The sequence below is a fragment of the Nelusetta ayraudi genome, unplaced genomic scaffold (assembly GCF_046127955.1).
Source record: "Nelusetta ayraudi isolate G7.1 ecotype Tasmania unplaced genomic scaffold, CSIRO-AGI_Nayr_v1 ptg000026l, whole genome shotgun sequence".
Taxonomy (NCBI): domain Eukaryota; kingdom Metazoa; phylum Chordata; class Actinopteri; order Tetraodontiformes; family Monacanthidae; genus Nelusetta; species Nelusetta ayraudi.
The window spans coordinates 6,084,394-6,102,657 of record NW_027466076.1 but is presented as its reverse complement, the minus strand read 5'-3'; the positions used below and the strand labels follow the sequence as shown (position 1 = coordinate 6,102,657).

Sequence of the window (18,264 nt, the reverse complement as noted above, 5' to 3'; positions counted from 1 at the left end):
TTATATTCGAAGGTTTATTGATGTAATTGATGTACATTAATTGTGTTTGTTGTTGTTGTTGTTGTTGTTTTTGTCTCCACCAGAATTCCTTCCGTTCGTGTTCGGATTGTATCTCCGCTTCTTCGCACCCTCGAGGCATTTATGTGGAAACGGAAAATACGACAGCGCTCGCTGGCGACGCCACCTGTCGATAATCCTCCTCCTGAAGTAAACACACATGAGCCGAGAAGAAGAAACGTTAGCTCCACGCACATGAATCAGCACTTAAGAGGGCTATTCTTGGTACGACAAGAGCTCATTAAACATTTATCGTCGAACCATAATCAAGAATGACAAAGAGCGCTACGATAAAATGACGTAGGGCCGGTCATATATATATAAAAAAAGAGGAGGAAATAAAAACTACTACGAGTTGGGAAGAATGATCGTCGCATGGCTCTTGAGAATTTTTATGCCACCCACAATCATTATTTTTCATCAACAATGTACTGACATACAGAGTCATGACTCATAAATCGGCGCCTATTTTAGACCAGGTACGATACTATCAACAGGATTCAATGTGAAATGCACTCCCTCAGGATTACAGCAATTTTTTAATTTTTTTTTTTTTTTTTTAATAATTTAAGGAAATTTTTATTTTTAAAAGAAATTCAGATCAGAATATGGAGGTCACCAACTGGTGCTTTTGTATAATGCACAATGCGCTATACGACCAATAGATAAAGCAGGCAAATCTCAGTATTGTGGTTCACTTCATAGAACACCACGCCCATATAAATAGGCAGGGACGCCCCCGTGTGGCGGCATATAATAGCACCTACACTCACAAATGCAACCGCATCATTATTGGATATAATTGTTTAAACGTGGATGTTTTATTTACATATAATACATACAGATGAGCACAAGGGTGCCATGGCAATAACAAAAGAGCATAAATAATATTCAGTGTATTTCTTTAAAAAAAAAACAAAAAAAACCCATCAAAATAAACATTATATACATATTGCAAACTTCACGAGAAATGACTTAAAAGCTACCTTAAATACATGCAAAACATACTTAAAGTATGGTCGGAAACAAACTTCATACATTTAATATTTTACAAATAAACACTTATATTCAATGAATACACAGTTTACTGCTTGTGGGAATCACATTCAGCATTTCTACATTGTTGCATGACTGGCACGCAACGGCCACTTTCAGAATCAGGTTCCCACCGCCTTAAAAACCATTTTTACTGTCGGTATGAGGGAGTAGGGCTGGCAAACACTGGCAGCAACAGGAGACACAGTAAGACACCAGATAATCAAGCAGAATTGTACTGGCGAGCGATGCACTGCTCAGGGAAGAAGAGACAAAGAAAGAAAGAAGGAAAGATGGCACTTAAGGCCGGGTGACAATTGAAGTACACACAGGTGCACGGGATATAAAAGCAGTTTTGTCGAAACAATTATTTAAATATCCATGCACTTGTGTATTAAAATATAACTCTGATATAGACTTTCTCACAAATTCATTGGCTACCATTCATGTTCGTACCATTCAGTATGTTCTCACAAGAGCGCAGGAGAAAGAGCACGTGGTCACCCTGAAATTCATAAGATTTTTTTTTTCTCACCGTAACATTTCATTTAAAAAAAAAAAACAGGCTTAGTTGGATTGATTTAAAGCTAAGCCTAAAATGTCAAGACATTACTATTGCAGAGTTCAAGTTGTTCAAGAGCATTAGTGAAGCTAGGTGCTAACGCAAAAAAACAAAAACAAAACAAGAGTTTTTGTACTCATCATTACAACCACGTCTGATTGATTACTAGTGTTTGCATGTGCATGTCATGAAGCCCAATGCAGCAATCAGAGGAAATGAAAACACAAATAAAATGTTATGCTTTTACGTCTTTGTTATGCGTTTACATCTTGAATGCAACGTTAAGATTGCTTTTTGCATCGTGAAAGCACCGCCGCCGACAGCCTCTCCTCAATTGACGCGACACGCTCGGATCATAAGCAGCTGCAGAAGAATAAATAGCGGCGACACAATCAGGCCAAACCAAAGGTCTCTGGCTTGTTCCTGCTCTGCCAGCTTCTGGCACAGCAGCACCTCACAAACAAGCTTCAGGCTGAGCACCGTCAGCACCCAGAGGAGCCGCAGCACCGCCAGGCGCTTCTCATTCTCCTGGTAGAGACGGATGGAGACGATGGCTGTGAAGTAGGTGCTCAGGCCATCTGCAGCAAACAGCGGGACAAACACCAGCCACCAGCTCAGCGTGGGGGTGAACATGTCCGCTCGGAGAGCAACCAGCATGCTGAAGACCAGCAGAGCCAGCAGGTGGAGAAAGAGTTCAAAGGTGGCAAAGCCCAGCCACTGGACCAGCTCTCTCAGTGAGAACAGCATGGCTGAGGCCAACAGGGTCTTCCAGCAGGGCCGGACTGGACGGTGGGGGGGTCGAGTCTCGCACTGGGTCGCCCTGGTTAGAGCTGAAGGTGCTCCAGGGTGCTGGCGGTCCCCGGGTACCTCAGGGTCAATGTCGAGATGGTGCTGGGTGGAGCTGCTTTAGTGTAGGCTACATCTTTAAACCCACGCTGAGGTGAATGATCCAGGAAGTGGCCTCAGGAACTGCCACCAGCACCATCTTCTTTTCAAGGCCTTCGTTGTGCAATTGAGAAGGAAACATCACGTTAGCAAAACAAAATAACAACACTACTGTCCTCTGTGTCGTAAAAAGCAATAAAGTCTGATTAAACATTTCTAGATGGCAATTTAGCGAATCACGCCACGCCACGCCACATCATATCAGGAGATGAGTAAACACGAGACATTGACAATTTAATCACACTGTCAGCTGAACGCTTCGCTTGATTAGCCGTCGTTACACACTGAGGGGCAAATGCCGAGGCTGTGGTACTGTGTCAGAAGACACACACTGGGAATGTTACAGACTGGTGCCGAGATCTTGTGGCAACAATTCAGGCTAACCGGCGACAATGTGGCGATGCAGACCATCCAACAGCAGCGAACACTGGGATGTATTTTAATGTGGTCACAGACGACTTTACCTCAACAATATTTGCGTATTTCCTCGTCCATTGGGCTGGAATTAAACTGTCTGAACACAACGCTATCTCAGCATTAGCGTAGCTTCGTCTACTCCTTTTCGCCTCCGATCAAGTATCGCGAGAAGACGAGCCCGGATTGGACGGTGGCCGGGAAGTGTATTGACGCGACAGAAAATGGAAAAACCGTAATCGATTCGTTTTAACATAGTTTTGTACTAATGCATTAGTGCAAACTTATACAATTCAGAATGCAATAATTTCTTATAAAACGGAGTGGGTATAATAAACAACGCTACTTTATTTTTCAATATGTTATTCAATATTTTTCAACATTAGACACAATGGCCAGTAGGTGGCGGTAATGTGCTTCTATCGCACCTCTCACTCGGTCACTGGCAAGAGGAGCAAAGAAGAAACACCCTCTCGACTGAGTGAGTGAGTGGGTTGAACGTGTGGTCGAGTTGATCTTGATCTTCGTCCCTGGTGAGTGGGCTGCGCTTACTGATGGTCTCGTGTTCTATGCGTTGATCTCTGCTCACCGAACTTCAAATTTAACGTTACTTTCTCGCACTTTCGATTTGTTTTACTGCAAGTCTGACGAGTTTACAGCGCATAGCAAGCGCACGAGCCAAGGTGACAAGTGACGCGCTAAACGAGAAGACTGAATCTCGTCATGTTTACGCAAGAAAAGATGATGTGAATTTAAGAGCCTGACAATAATTATTTATTCTTGTGTTGTCTTGACCGCGGCGTTGTGTCGAGTCACCTGGCTGGTATATTGTGTTTGATAGAAATAAAAATAAAATTAAACTTGCTGCATACGTCACGCCTTAATGCGGATGAGATAGTTTGTCAAGTTAAGGCTGTATTGCATTCCTTAGACTTGATGCTTTTTTCTTTTTTTTTTAATTCCGTTGCAGCAGTTTGGCTTGTTGACAGGATAGAGTTGCAAAGAAATGTGTGTGTTGTGACTCGTGGCCAGCTCGTGCCATAGACACTAGTGAAGGGCTCCAAGAAAGTACTTTGTATCAACATTTATTAAATATGCATATAAATATTCTTTATATTTAATTCTTGCCTAAGCAAGGAAATCAAAAGAACTGCTGATACCAGATGTGGCACTTTGTTCTGAAGCTGCCCCTGCATGAACGCAGAGTGGACTCTGTGTTTTCTCAGTCTGCTTCACGCGTGCCTGCCCGCTGTTTTCTGGCGGCTGAGCAGGAATGTTGGAGTCCGTGTGCTTTGTCACTCATGTTGTGTGTGTTTGAAGCGTGAAGATGCAGACGCCTGCCGAGTCCATCCTGCACAGTGGCTATTTCCACCCAACACTCCGGTGCTGGCAGACGTGCGCCGCCGACTTGACCCCGCAGAACCTCATCTACCCCATCTTCGTCACGTAAGAAGTCTCTGGCACCTCTCAAAAGAATTCCAGCACCTCACTCGACTTCATGGACTTGATTTTGTCTTCTCTCGCAGGGACAGCGACGATGCCGTGGAGCCCATCGGCAGTCTGCCGGGCCAGGCCAGGTGAGAACCTCAGTAAAGCCCACAGCTTGTGGCTGGAAATGATGCCATCGTGGACTCAGGGACCAATTTTAGATCTTCATTTCTTGACTGAATTCCAGTTGTGTCTCATTGCACCGTTGCCCAGTGCCACAGCAAATATCAGCCAGCGAGGGTGTGGTTGTCTGATAAAAGCAAGCAGGCAGGCAGGCAGGCAGGCAGGCAGGGCGGTTCCACAGCCAAACACTGGGGCTGAGATAAGAACACAGTCCGTTACACTTCTACTGCGAGCATCTCGGAGTTCGATCTTCCAAATGGGACGATGCTGTCTGCTAAAGGTGTGACTCCATTCCTTTGCAGTTCTTTTCTTTAATTTGATCCCTGAATGCACTCCAATGTGTGGGTTTTTTTTCTCACCAATTCCCTTGAATTCCATTCTTAAGAGGTTTTGTCATCACTTTAAGCTTTCCATGTTTTTTGTGTGTGAGTTTTTTTTCCCCTTCATCTTCTTGAGTGACATGTTGCCATCCACAGGTATGGGGTGAACAAGCTGGAAGCGATGCTGCGGCCGCTAGTGGACAATGGCTTGAAATGTGTGCTGATTTTCGGGGTCCCTGCTAAAATCGCAAAGGTATAGGAGAACTTTGGGGTTAAAAGTTAAAAGTCTGTTTCTCCTCAGTTCTCCCTCAGCACCTCCCCCCTAATTTCCTCCTCCCTCTCTCTTTGCGCTGGCAGGATGAGAGGGGCTCAGGTGCAGACACCAGCGACACGCCGGCTGTGCAGGCAGTGAAGAAGATCAGGTCTCTGTTCCCGGAGCTGCTGGTGGCCTGTGACGTCTGTCTGTGTCCCTACACGTCACACGGACACTGTGGTCAGTCAGTGCGATGTGATATGTTGTGTTTATTCGAGAAAAAGGATTTGGTGGTGGTAGAAAGCGCAAAGCAAACACCGAGCTTCGGTCCTGCTGACTCTCCCACAGGGATACTGAACGATGACGGCACTCTGAACAATGACGCCAGCTGCCTGCGCCTGGCAGAGGTGGCAGTGGCCTATGCTCGAGCTGGTAAGCCTCTTACTTCTTTATACATTTTATTTTTCTGTGTAGGTTTGCTGCTTGTATAAATGTCTGCCTTGGATTTATAGCACCTGCAGATGAGGACGGGTTATTATATTTCTGACTTTCTAATTGCCACTTTTTCGCCGCGTTGTGTTTGTGTGTGGATTTTGTAAAGTGAAGTCCTGTGTGGTTCTCTTTCACTGTGCAGGCTGTCACATCATCGCCCCCTCTGACATGATGGATGGAAGAGTCCGAGCCATCAAGCAAGGCCTGATTTCCAATGGTTTGGGAAACAAGGTGAGGTGATTTTGTGCATTCAGATTGATTGATTTGTTTTCGATACAACAATTGTTTTTTTTTTCTACAAGCAAACTGATAACGAGGCTGTGATTCATCTCCTGCCAAATGCAAATGAAAACGAACCGAGTCTGTTTTTACTTGTTTATGCCAATAAAACATAAATAAGACATTTTCATAGGAGCTTCTTGAAGTTTCCTTCTCTGATTTCTGCCTCTAGGTGTCAGTGTTGAGCTACAGTGCAAAGTTTGCCTCCTGTTATTATGGCCCTTTCAGGTAGGCTCGCCTCAGCAGTCACATGCATTGTTGCAGAAACCTCATTGTAACGTAAAACCCACTGTTGGTGCCACAGCGGATCTAACTCTCCAAGTCCCCGAGTCGTGCAGGCCCACTGCCTCTGTGATTAACAATAGCAGAAAGCAGCGGTGGTGAGAGTTGCTGTGTTTCCCTGCAGAGACGCTGCACAGTCCAAGCCTGCGTTTGGAGACCGCCGCTGCTACCAGCTGCCGCCTGGAGCCAGAGGACTGGCCATCAGAGCTGTGGTCAGTCTGGAATCTGGAACTCCTCCTTGTTTTCATGTAACTGCCGTTGCCTTCAAACAGTCGTCGCAACGCCTCCACTCTGACGTGTCTTGCAGGAGAGAGACGTGCGGGAAGGCGCTGACATGCTGATGGTGAAGCCGGGGCTGCCCTACCTGGACATCGTGAGAGAAGTCAAGGATAAGGTGCGTTCACAAATCCCACTCAACACTGAATGCCTTGCAGAGGAAATGTCCTGGTGACTGCAACAGGTGGCGCTAGACTGTTTCCTCACTGCCCATTTTGACCAGTAGAGTCTTTTAATTGCCCTCAGGCTCCAACCACGTCAGTCGCTTACCTTAAATATTAACGCATCTCAATTTAGGCTCTGCATCCTTGGAAGGCTGCATTTGAAAGGAAGTTGCGTCATAGTACTGCGCGAAGGCTCCTCCCAATTCCCAGAAGTCCGAAGGACGCTCCAAATGCACCCTCGAAAATGCGCCCTACTGTTAACCCATTCCAAGGCCGCACCGCTACTATCCTTCACCTCCTTCTGTATCCCAGGATGCTTTGTGTGCTGCTGCAAAGCATCCTGGGATCCTGGGAAGTCAGCTGAAATTAGCGCCATCTACTGGCAAAGACACGACGTATAAATTTAAGTATTGAAATTTCACATCAAATATTCAGTTTTTAACGCAGGGTTTTTACTTATTTGATCATCCAAACGCCATTTTTGGATGGCGAACCAATGGTTAGCTTGATGCTATGAAAACGTCACTTCCGGGGTTGGCCAGCAGGAGGGAACGGCGGTGACGCAACCAGGAAATACGCCGAAGGCTAGACCCTCCCGGGTGGTTACTGGGGAGGCGGGGTTTGGGTTGGTCCTTCTGGGCCGGGTCCTTGAAGGACGCTTCCTTCAGACGGAGGACGCTTCCTTCCAAGGATGCAGAGCCTGCATTGAGACACAGCCATGGTGTTGGTGAACATTGTCCAGTGAAGGCAACACACCTGTGATTGGCTGAGCTCAGGTGTGGTTGTGTGAGAGAGCCACAAAGGGTACCTTGCGGTACACTCAGCACTGCCACCAAGTGGTCATGGGTGTGAACTGCACCCTGTCAAACTGACCGACGGCCTTAAGCCTTTTCCCCTCGCGGTTACCGTGACCTCTGACCTCTTCCGTCTCCCTCCTCAGTTCCCCTGCCACCCTCTGGCCGTGTACAACGTGTCGGGAGAGTTTGCCATGATGTGGCACGGAGCGCAGGCCGGAGCCTTTGACCTGCGGGCCGCCGTGATGGAGGCCATGACCGCCTTCCGCCGAGCAGGTGAGTCTGAGGAGGAAATAACTCTGTTTGTTTTATTTTTATTTATTTATTTATTTTTAATGGAGCAACATCATCACATCGCAGGTGATCATGGGTAGTTTTTCTTCCACGGACACGTGTGCAAAGTCTTGACTCTTTAAAGGTGATGTGGTTCCTACCTCCCGTTCAGTGAGTGCCAGACTCACTGTTGCCTCTCTACGGTTGTGGTTTCTGCAGGTTGCCAGGTTTGACTCACAGACCCACACCTCCGTTCTTGTAGGCGTTCTGCAGCACTTTGTGCGCTTTGTCTTTTTCCTGATGCGTTGCATTGTGTTGCAACTTCCTGAACCTGGCAGAGGCTCAAGTTGCTAACTTGCACTTCCTGGTTTTTATTTAGAAAAAGAAAAGCTTAGCTGACCTGTGTAGCATGACAGTAACTCGTGTTTCTCAGCTGTTTCACCATTTAACCCCCAAACCAGGCGACCGCTCAGCTTCTGGCTTATCAGTGCAATTATTCTCACTGCCTGATCAACCTCCCAGCCAAGTCCCTTGAATATAAGTATCATGACTTTGATGGTGTTTTCATGCTTTGTGGCGCAGGCGCTGACATCATCATCACCTATTACACACCTCAGCTGCTCAGCTGGCTGAAGGAGTGAAGAACCAAGACCAGAAGCTACCAGACCATGGTCAGAAGACGCCCAGATGGACCAACGGACGGAGCTGCGGTGGACAAAGAAGCAAAATTAAAGAGCGTTTAGTCTATTGTTAGATTTTGAGGGATTTGTGTTTGTTCAATCAGATGCTCACGTCATGTGATCAGTTTCATAGTGTTGATGCTCTCAGAGGGCCCTGGTGTGATAAATGTCAAAGCTTCTGCATTATCCTTGCATTAACCACCATCTCACTCAACTGCTGTTTGTGATGATTGTCATGGACCGTATGTTGCTGTAAATGTGGCCGGAGCAAATGACTGTTATTACCTGTTACTACACACACTTACGGCTCTGCCACTCCTTGACCCCCCCCCCCCCCAAATAAATTTAAATCACTGACCTGTGTGTGTGTGTGTGTGTTTTTCCTGGAAGGTGCAGCAGGGAGCCGCTGGAGAATCTTTCATCTCTTCTCTCTGGTTCTCTGCTATCATGCGTATCAGTGGTTGACAGAGGCTGAGGGGGCCGAACCTCAGACCCACCTGCTCCCTGCTTCACACACTGTTCGAGTTTTGCTGCGTTATAAATTTGAAAATGTGTTGTCAAAAAGTTTGTTCAGACGACACCTCAGACCAGGAATGACGGAGCCTGCGGCAGTCTGAGTGAACACCAAACATCATTCTGTGATTATCTTTAATCTGGATGATTTTTTTTTGAATGTCGGTTCAATGATCGACATTAACAAAACATATTTTTGGTGGCATCCAGATCCCAATCTGTCCCAACTTTCTCAGAGTTCTGACGCTCAAGCGTTGGGAAAAAGAAAAAAGGTAAACGTTAAAATATCAATATAGTGCCGAACGATGGCCACCAGGTGGCGACCAAGACCGGCTGATATGTTTTTGTGTCGCGCCGTATCGGACGAACCCGCTGCCTTGAACAAACGTGTCCTGTAAACCGTCATTGTTTTATTTCTTCATTTTGCTTCTGATTACAAATCTCACAAACTTGTAAAAAAGCTTGCAATGGTTTGACGGACAGCCATGAAAGAGTCGGACAGGTTTGATCAAGGCTGATGAAAAGAGATGACGCGTGTGAAGTCAGTCACAGTAATATATATAAGTATATATGGAATAATTCCCACTATTTTCCAACTAGTGAGTCTATTCTGCAGGCTGCTGGTCAACACATTAGCCGCGGCTCTCTGCCTCTCCTCGCAGTGTGTGACGTGTGGGGGCCGAGCAGAGGGCTGCACCGCTCCGCTCTGATTTAAGTTGCAGTCTTGTGGATGGATGGACTCACTCACTCACTCACTCAGCCAGTCTCAGTCAGTCAGTCAGCGAGAGAGCAGCGGAGCGAAGGGCTGCGTTGCGCTGAGCTTCTTCTTGTCGTCCTCCTGCCTTCCTCAACTCATCCTAACGCACTTTTTACGCATGGCGCACCCGCACTGGCGCAGCAGGATGACGCATTTTCTCCACTTTCTTTGACTTTTCTTTGCTTCAAGCCAACCGACAACCAGAGCCAGCGAGCAGCTCCAGTGGCCAGGTACCGAGGCGGGACGCGGATGCTTGTGGTCCGGACTCGGGTCGCCACCGTGGGCCTCGTGCCTTCTCCTCCTCCTCCTCCTCCTCCTGCTCCTCAGCAGCAGCACTCCTCTCACTCCCGACGGGGATCCGCGCGCAGCAGCCGGCGGCGGCACGCGCCGACATGGGCTCCATGGGGGGGTGCAGCAGCAGTAACAGCAGCAGAAGAAGCTGCTGCCTGCTCGCGGCGGCGGCGCTGGCGCTGCTGCTCTCGTGCTGCGCGCCGCGCGGCTGCTCGGCCAACATCACGGTGGCGGTGATGCTGCCCGACAACCACCACAAGTACCCGTGGGCCCTGCCGCGCGCCTTCCCGGCCATCCTCATGGCGCACGAGGACCTGCACAGCAAGCACGGGCTGCTGCTCGGGCGCAGCGTCAGCATCCGCAACTACAGCACCGAGGACCCCGTGGCGGGCTCGTGCGCCGAGAGCCGCGCGCAGGTGCTTGTGGTGGACGCCAAACTCTACATCCGGCCGGACGCCTTCTTCGGACCGGGCTGCGTGTACCCGCTGGCCTCGGTGGCGCGCTTCGCCTCGCACTGGAAGCTGCCGCTCATCACCGCCGGCGGGCCCGCGTACGGCTTCGACAAGCGCGACGAGTTCCGCACCATCGTGCGCAGCGGGCCCTCCACCACCAAGCTGGGCGACTTCGCCAACGCGCTGCACACGCACTTCAACTGGACGTCGCGCGCCGTGGTCATCTTCCACGACCTGCGCCACGACGACCGACCGCACTACTTCCTGTCCGAGGGCATCTACCAGAACCTCAAGGTGGAGATGAACGTCACGGTGGAGGCGCAGCCCTACGAGGACGACTACAAGTACTACAAGGACCTCATCACCTTCATGAAGGAGCACGGCAGAAGTGAGTTGGGTTTTTTTTTGTTGTTGTTCTTGTTGCTGGGAGTTTGGCTTTGTGTTGGTGCTGTTGGCTGGGTGGGCGCACATTTTGCGCAATCTCACAGCACAGAGAATACGGTGTGTGTGTGTGTGTGTGTGTGAGGGGGGGATTGTAGTAAAGCGGTGTGGTCGCCCCCTCGGGCTGATTGACACTTCTCTCTCTCTCTCTCTCTCTCTCTCTCTCTCTCTCTCTCTCTCTCTCTCTCTCTCAATGTCTCTCTCTCTCTCACTCTCCTCGGGGGAGTAAATGATGCGCTCATCCGCCGACCTCTGCCTCCTGCAGTCAGGGACGATACATCTGTATTTAAGGCTTTACAAAGGGTGATCTGTCTGTCTGTCTGTGTGTGTGTGTGTGTGTGTGTGTGTGTGTGTGTGTGTGTGTGTGTGTGTGTGTGTGTGTGTGTGTTCAAACAGATGTGGACTGCTGTGGGCAACAGGGAAAGGCCTGTTTATCCCTGACTTATTATAAAGGAATGTTAAAGCTTTGGGCAGTTCAGCGCTGCTGCTGCTAGTTTACTGCTGGAAGAGAGAGACCACCACCTGCGTCTTTAAAGGGGGGGGGGGGGGGGGGGGTCAGGGCAAGACGCTGTGTGTGTGTGTGTGTGTGTGTGTGTGTGTGTGTGTGTGTGTGTGTGTCCACGCGCACTCCTTTAAGTTCTTTCAACTGCTTAGTTCACTGCTCATTAAAGCGTTCAGAAGCTGAGCCAGGCTTCACCTCATTATTAGGATGGATTAAGTTGATTAAGTTCACAGAATGGGCCTGGAGTTTAATGAGGAAGCGTGTCGAAGCAGACATAGGAAGCGAGCGAGCAGCAAACAAACACACAAACACAACAAACTCCATTGAGATTATGACCACTTCCAAGCGTGACCTCGCCGAACGGGCGGTGGAATTAAAACTGTCAGAACATCAAACACACAAACAAGTAAATGTGCCTGCTGCCTCTGAAGAGCACAAATAGCAATTTAAGGGTTTATAGTAAAAATGTGGGAGGTTGGGTGGGGGATCTGGGGGCGTGATATTAATCTCAGTTCTGGTGACCCAGGAGAGCTTTTTATCTTTTAAAGTGCAAGCAAGAGCTTCTGTCTGAAAACTGTGGACGGACGGGGGGATGATGGAGGAACGAGAGAAAAAGACTGAGATGAGTCAACGTGTGAAATCACAAGAAATTGTCTTCCATGTGCAAAATGGCAACTTTTCTTTGTTAAATCTCAAACGGTGATGAAGTGGTTCCCTCCTCTCCTCGGAGCGCTCGGAGCCGCACTTCCAGCGGCGGCTAAATCACTCCTCGCCGTCCCCTCCCCGAGTGTGATTAAGTTGAGCAGCGTGGGGCGGACTTAATGATTGGCGCCGCTTTGAAAAGTTAATTGTGTGTCTGCAGGCGTGCGCGGCGGCTCGTGCGGCCGCAGCTGCTGTGTGCGTGCGAGGGGAGACACCGCTGCGTCATCTGTCATCGTTTTTTTCTCTTGTTTTTTTGCCTCGTCCCGGATGTTTTCACCCTGAGGTCGCACGCTGGTGATTGAAACCAGTTCAAACCCTCTCATTGCTCTGATAATACGCAGGCTGCATAGACATATTTTTTTTTAGAATTAAAAAACAAAAAAACAAAAAGTGCAATAAGGTGTTTGAGTGTTCCAGACCCTTTTTTCAGTATCTGGTAGTGACTGAGCCTCACTGTGGTCGTGGTTTCCACGCCTCCTGTGCATGTGAAGGTTCAAACCCCGGAGTGAAGCTCATTGCAGTCATGGCTATAATTTCAAAGAGGAAACATTATGAGGTGAGGTGTCGCTGAGTCCCACCTGCACTGTTTCAACCTGTCAGGTGCACCAGAGAGCCGCCGTAGATCTTCATTGACTGAAGATGCAAGGAGGCCCTGCTGCCTGCGTTGGTTTCACAAGAACGTCTGATGAACATTGACTGTTCTGAAAGGTTTACAGCAGGCATGCCCAAAGTCCGGCCCGCGGGCCAAATCCGGCCCGCCGACTGATTCGGAATTCTTCAATCTGCACCGCTGGACTCCCCGACGCGATCTCAGCAGGACCCCAACCATGGCGATCTCCACCGCTGGTCGCCGGTGTTGGCCCGCGGGTCTTTTCAGATGACCTTTATTTGCCACCAATGAAAACAGTTTGGTCACCCCTGGTTTACAATGAGAGAAAAGGTCCCAGGTTAGCGTGTTTCCAGGGCAAGTGAACTCACACGGTGCAGTGTGTGTGTTTTGTCTTGTCTTCCCACGAAAGTCTGTTGCATCGTCAGGAACCACTAATGACGCAGGACCGTCGGCCCACAACCGCACGGAGCGGTGACAAGATGCAGCCTGTTGATTAGAGAAAAGGGAGTTTGGCAGATGAGTGGTTGTGTCTTTGAACTTTGGGGAGAGCCACCGGCTTCCCTCCGCCTCTGCTCCAGGCCTTCATTAGTCTCAGTTGACACCTGGGGGAGAAATAAAGTATTTTGTTTTTCTTTCTGCATGTGAGCGTCGGCATATTTTGCCGTGTATCTCTTTGCAAAATTGACCAAAATTAGAGATGAGAAAATAAAGACGTGAGAAAATGATTGTGGAGGACACGTTGTCGTGAGGCAGAAGTTAATGTTAACCTTCACTGTACCAGTCAGACCAGAAATCCTAGGAGGAGCTCATAGTTTCCCAATCATTACTTTTTCTGTTAAAGAAACAGAGACAAGGGAACACAGTGCTTGTAAAGCAAACAAACAAACAAACAAAAAATGAACATTAAAATTAAATTTAAATGAGCGTCTGTGTTCATGAACCAACCAGGAGTGACAGAAGTCTGGCCTTCACCTTCTTTTGCACGCACGTGACCTTTTGGAAGATGTCTGCTGAAAACCAGCCCTTTGTGATGTCACAGAGGGCAGTGAAACCTCTCTGGGATCAGTGGCAACGCCCCCAGCCAGGGGTTGATTCCACTCTCTGAGGGTTTTTTCCCCTCTTCCAACCTCAGGGAGGGTGCAACATATGAAAAATCAGGACCGTTAATGAAAAGAACTAAAAAAGTGTGCCGAGTGTTGAGACCTGCATCCACCTCTGCCAGTCAGTGCTACGTTGCTATTTTCTTTTGTTTTTTATCTCCTCGCAGTGGGAACACTTGGAGGCAACCGTTGTTGGAGGCATCTCAAAAACCACTAAATCTGATTGGGGTTTCTGGCACAGCCGCTCACAAACAGTTTAAAACGTGTTTCTCTGTCATTACAGTAACGGCAGCAACAAATAACACAATGAGTAGAGTGTGAAGTTAGAATGGAAGGGAGGGTTCGGCTGCAGTGGATAGAGGTGAAAAGTGCAAACTGCCAAACCACCCCCCCCCCCCTTCACCCATCCCAAACCCTACCCCAATACCCAACCCCCACCCTGACCCTCCAGCAGAAGAATGATGGAGCTGTGGCAGAGGCTGGAGGTCAGAGAAACCAATGTTTCCTTGTTGTTGTTTTTTTTTTGCCTTCTGTTTTTTCCAAGCTTGTCTCGACCTGCCGTCCACCTCGCTGTTATTCCATAGATAACATTTAGCTTGCTGGCTCTTTGAGGTGAGGGGAAAAGTGAAGCAACCCCAGTTTGCCGAGTAACTCGTGTTGAATCCCTGGAAACGGTGCCGTAGAAGACGGCGCAGGCCTGGTTTGAATGTTCTTTGGAGCTCAAAGATTAATTGGAGGCACTCGAGGGATGCGTTTTATCTTTGACACCAGGACGACTCTTTGAAAATAGGAGAAAGCCTTCCTGCCACGCTTCCCACGCGCACGCCTCCCCGTGCTTTGGAAATGTGAGGTTTCATGGACGCCGCTGCCGTCGAGTGAAACATCAAACGCGTCGTTGCGTTGCTGTGTGTAAGGTGTGAATGTCTGGAATTGAGTCGCTGACTTGAGCTCGCTGGTCTTTAGTGGCGCTAAATCAAAATTTATAAAGCAAAAAGGTCGAGAAAGGAACTGTGGCAAAATAAAAAACCTTGATCTTCACTGTTTTACATTTTTGGGCGGGATTGATTGGCAGAGACGCCAAATAATGTTGCGTTGAAAGGTGAGCAAGAAATCAAGTGATTGCAAGCACAGGCTGTTGCACACTGTCAATCAAAGACTGTCTTGGATACTGGTGATGGGGTTGATTGCAGTCCCACAGTCTGTGGTGGACCTGTGCTGCACGTTAGATACGGTCAGCAAAGCAGCCAGCAAGGAGCAAAAAGCACCAGTCACACCGTGCAAGTTGAGAATCGCAGCCGCATGTCGATGATGAGTCACTAGCTGCGTTTCCATCACAGTTCCATACAAAATAAAAGCAATATTTCAAATGCAATTTGCAGGTGTTTCCATTGAGTGGTGTGAAGATCTTCAGCCGTAATTCTGGTTAAAAAGTGAACTGGTCCCGTGACCCCGTACGTCGATGCCAAAAAAGTGTTTCCATGACACTATTGCGATATTCCTCTACATGGATACATGTGGGAAAACCACCTGATGAGAGCCTCAAAACCTTCCAGCCGTAATTTGAGTCGAGCTGATTCCATCAGCACTTTTGTTATGGCCATATTTCGGTTTGGTGTGATTGTCGGCGTGATGGAAACGCAGCTCCTGATGGACGGCAATATTTCAAGTGCAGTCACTTCACCATTGCACCAGTGCCGCTACCTGTTCGATGGCTTGCTGGATAGTTTCGTGTGTAAACACACTCCTGAAGTCGAGCACGGAACTGAAATGAAATCTATCTGGAGGTTGGTGGTGTGTTTAGAGTCGCGTCACTTCCTGTCTGGCTTGTTGCTCTGTTCCCACCTCACTGCCATCCCATTGTGTTTCCTGATAAGAGTGATGGTGTTTCAGTGAACTAGCTGTGCTTCAGTGTTACCATGTGGCACTTCATCATCCGCTGACCTACCCTGTCGCTGCCCGAGGGTCTTTTCTCTATCAACTCCTCCGCAGTTTGACCCTAAAACTTTGGGTTTTTCTTGCAAGCACGTGTCATTTTGAAGCGGTTCCCCCGGTGCGGTGCTGCGGCTGTGTGTGCAGTTCAAAGCCGGAGGACGATAAATCACTCCGGCGACCTCCAAACACCGCTTTCACTTTAGAAACGATGGCTGCGCGTGGGGGTAATGCGCTGCCTTGACGTGTCTGTCACAGTATTTTTTTATTTTCCTTCTTTTCCACATTGTTCCATATTGGCTGAGCCTCGCTCCCGCCAGCAATCATGCTTTCATGCTCTTCAGTTTGTTATTGGCACCCGATGGACGGGGGGAAAAAAAATCACAGCTGGGCGAGTGCAGGAGGAACACTGGGCTCTGAAACATTTCTTTTGTCCTGCTGGATTCATGTGGTTTGCATTTGGTAGGTGGTGAAAGAAGGTTTTCTTCGCCATCCAGCCAAAGCCGGCGCATCTGCTCAATCACAGCCGCCCTGTTTTATTGGACGGCGGAGGAGGCTGGGTGTGATACGTGCTGCGAGACCTTCATGTTTCTTTCATGGGTTCAGCCTTTCCAAGTTCTTCCCCTGGGAGAGATATGGATTTGAGTCATGTGCTTTCAACAGCGAGGTAAAAAAAAAAAAGAAGAAAAACCCCTCAGATTGTTTGGAGCATGACAGAGACACAGTGGGGCGAGAGGATAATCCCCAGCAAGACAAACAGGATGCAGTATCACATTTCAAAATCCAGCATAATCCAATCAGGGGGGGGGGCAACAGTCGGGCGTGAGCGACTCACCCCCTGTTGGTGAAACGCGCGCACCAACGCCGTCGGTTTTCGAGGATCCGTCTGCAGGAATTCAGATCTGCGAACCCTGACCAATTAAAAAGTTTTCCAACGGGGCCGCAGCCAGGAGTGAAAACTCAGAGTCTTTCCTCACTGCGTGTTCTGGTTCTGGAAGCTTCAGCCTGCCCAGCTTCTCTCTTCCTGACGCAACTGGAGCACATAATGTGCACCAGTGTGTGTGTGTGTTTGAAAGAATGACACCCCCGACTGGACGTGTGCATGTAGGACGTGTTGCATAAAGTTTTTTTTTTAATTGTCAGATTTCATTAGAAAAAGTGTGTATAGTGTGTTTGACAGTGAATGGAAGGACTGGGGTCTCTCCCTATGAATGTCTTGTGAGGACATCGTGTTTGTGCTGCATTCAGTTCCAGACAAAGTGAATTGAGGTGAAAAGCTTTCAAAGTGTCTGACGGTGATATTATTTTCGGTCTTCTGTGCAAAAACACCAGGATGATTTGAGATGGAGCGCAGGGCGATGTGTGCTGTGGAACGGCTTGTACTCAACAGTTTAATGATCTTGTGTGTAAAGCGGAGCCTTGAGCGGGGCCCATTTACTGCCGGCCCACTACAGCATTTTCCCCCGGCTGCGCTGCGTGTTTACCTTGGGAGAGGTCCACCAGGCCAGAGCAGGGCTCCCTTGGCACGGGGTGCCCCGCTAGAGGAGGCGGAGGAGGAGGGGAAGGAGGAGGAGGAGGAGGAGGTGGAGGTGCAGCTCGGGGTCTGAGCAGCAGCAGCAGCAGCGGCGGCTGCGGCGGCTCAAACTCATGAAGAAACGTCTGCAAAGTGAAAGGGCCTGGTGGCAGGCGGCCCTGACACACCACTGGAAATAATGCTGCATGTTGGTTCAGAGCGCCGGCGGCATCGGGGAGGTGAAGGCCGAGAACGACCTCGATGCCAATGAATGCTGGTGCAGGTGTTCACGCATTGTGTTCCAGGTATCTGTATGTAAATGATGTTCACTTCTCATTTTATGCAAATGTGTTCATCGCTTGTTATATATATGTATATATATATATATATATATATACATATGTATATATACATATATATATATATACACACATACATATAGGCATGTTTTGATTTTTGTCGGCTAACCTGGATGTTGTTTACATTGTCTGCTTGCTGGGTTGCAGTGTTTAGATTGACGCTCCAGCGTGCGTTGGGTTGTGTGCATCTCCGCCATGAAATTCACATGCATTCACAGAACAGGAATGAACTTTCTTTTTGTTTTGTTATATCCGTCCACATAAGTGGCCCCAATGTGAAAACACACAGCTCACACTCAAACATTTGTGTTGTGAATTTCTTTATTGTTGCAACGTCCAGACGTGGTGGCTGTACTTCTTTTCTTGAGGGTCTGGAAAATCGTCGTATTTGCCAGAACATAGTTGGCAACGGCGCTCATGGCTGCGGCGATGTGCTCACGTGACGAGCAGAAATGCATCGGCCGATTGTTCCGTGAACTCATCGAGGGGATTGGCTCTTTGAAAGAGCTCCGCACTAAACTCACTGTGTGTTTGAGGTTCTCAGACCTTATTGTCATCCGTGTACACTCGACTGTCCCTAAGCCGTGAGGAGCAGGAACCCACTTCTGAATTCTGAAACAGCAACGTTTGCGACTGAAAACATTAAAAGGGTCTAAAG

General features: G+C 48.5%; 3 protein-coding genes across 6 annotated transcripts in view; 2 read left to right on the top strand and 1 right to left on the bottom strand.

Moving 5' to 3' along the window:
- Positions 1-859: 859 nt before the first annotated feature.
- On the bottom strand, positions 860-3,201 carry tmem203 (transmembrane protein 203). 2 transcript variants are annotated; one of them, XM_076029349.1, is made up of 2 exons: positions 3,052-3,201; positions 860-2,642 (listed from the first exon to the last, which is right to left on the bottom strand). In XM_076029349.1, the coding sequence occupies exon 2, from the start codon at positions 2,399-2,401 to the stop codon at positions 1,985-1,987; it is 417 nt and encodes a 138-aa protein (XP_075885464.1). In that variant the 5' UTR covers positions 2,402-2,642; positions 3,052-3,201; the 3' UTR covers positions 860-1,984. The 2 variants fall into 2 exon arrangements, with proteins under 2 accessions (XP_075885464.1, XP_075885466.1); XM_076029351.1 differs by having other exon boundaries at positions 860-2,653; positions 3,064-3,196.
- A 320-nt stretch (positions 3,202-3,521) lies between these two features.
- On the top strand, positions 3,522-8,769 carry alad (aminolevulinate dehydratase). 2 transcript variants are annotated; one of them, XM_076029336.1, is made up of 12 exons: positions 3,522-3,546; positions 4,334-4,459; positions 4,540-4,590; positions 5,101-5,197; positions 5,302-5,437; positions 5,546-5,629; positions 5,832-5,920; positions 6,141-6,196; positions 6,375-6,462; positions 6,558-6,644; positions 7,631-7,760; positions 8,340-8,769. In XM_076029336.1, exons 2-12 carry the CDS (start codon positions 4,341-4,343, stop codon positions 8,396-8,398), a joined length of 996 nt encoding a protein of 331 aa, XP_075885451.1. In that variant the 5' UTR covers positions 3,522-3,546; positions 4,334-4,340; the 3' UTR covers positions 8,399-8,769. The 2 variants fall into 2 exon arrangements, with proteins under 2 accessions (XP_075885451.1, XP_075885450.1); XM_076029335.1 differs by lacking the exon at positions 3,522-3,546 and adding an exon at positions 3,737-3,759.
- Positions 8,770-9,709: 940 nt separating this feature from the next.
- npr2 (natriuretic peptide receptor 2) overlaps positions 9,710-18,264 on the top strand; it is a 52,231-nt gene continuing 43,676 nt past the window's right edge. Inside the window, exons 1-2 of one of the 2 annotated variants that reach the window (XM_076029316.1) lie at positions 9,710-10,116; positions 10,147-10,838. In XM_076029316.1, coding sequence (XP_075885431.1) covers positions 10,100-10,116; positions 10,147-10,838 — 709 coding nt within the window. In that variant the 5' untranslated portion in view covers positions 9,710-10,099. Of the gene's footprint in view, positions 10,839-18,264 lie in introns of both variants that reach the window. The other variant, XM_076029315.1, reaches the window with a different exon arrangement.

Coding starts and splice junctions, on each gene's coding strand:
- tmem203 (XM_076029349.1), bottom strand. CDS start 2,401: ATGCTGTTCTCACTGAGAGAGCTGGTCCAGTGGCTGGGCTTTGCCACC.
- alad (XM_076029335.1), top strand. CDS start 3,737: ATGTTTACGCAAGAAAAGATGAT. Junction 4,591..5,100: donor AGTCTGCCGGGCCAGGCCAG/GTGAGAACCTCA, acceptor TGCCATCCACAG/GTATGGGGTGAACAAGCTGG. Junction 7,761..8,339: donor GACCGCCTTCCGCCGAGCAG/GTGAGTCTGAGG, acceptor TTTGTGGCGCAG/GCGCTGACATCATCATCACC.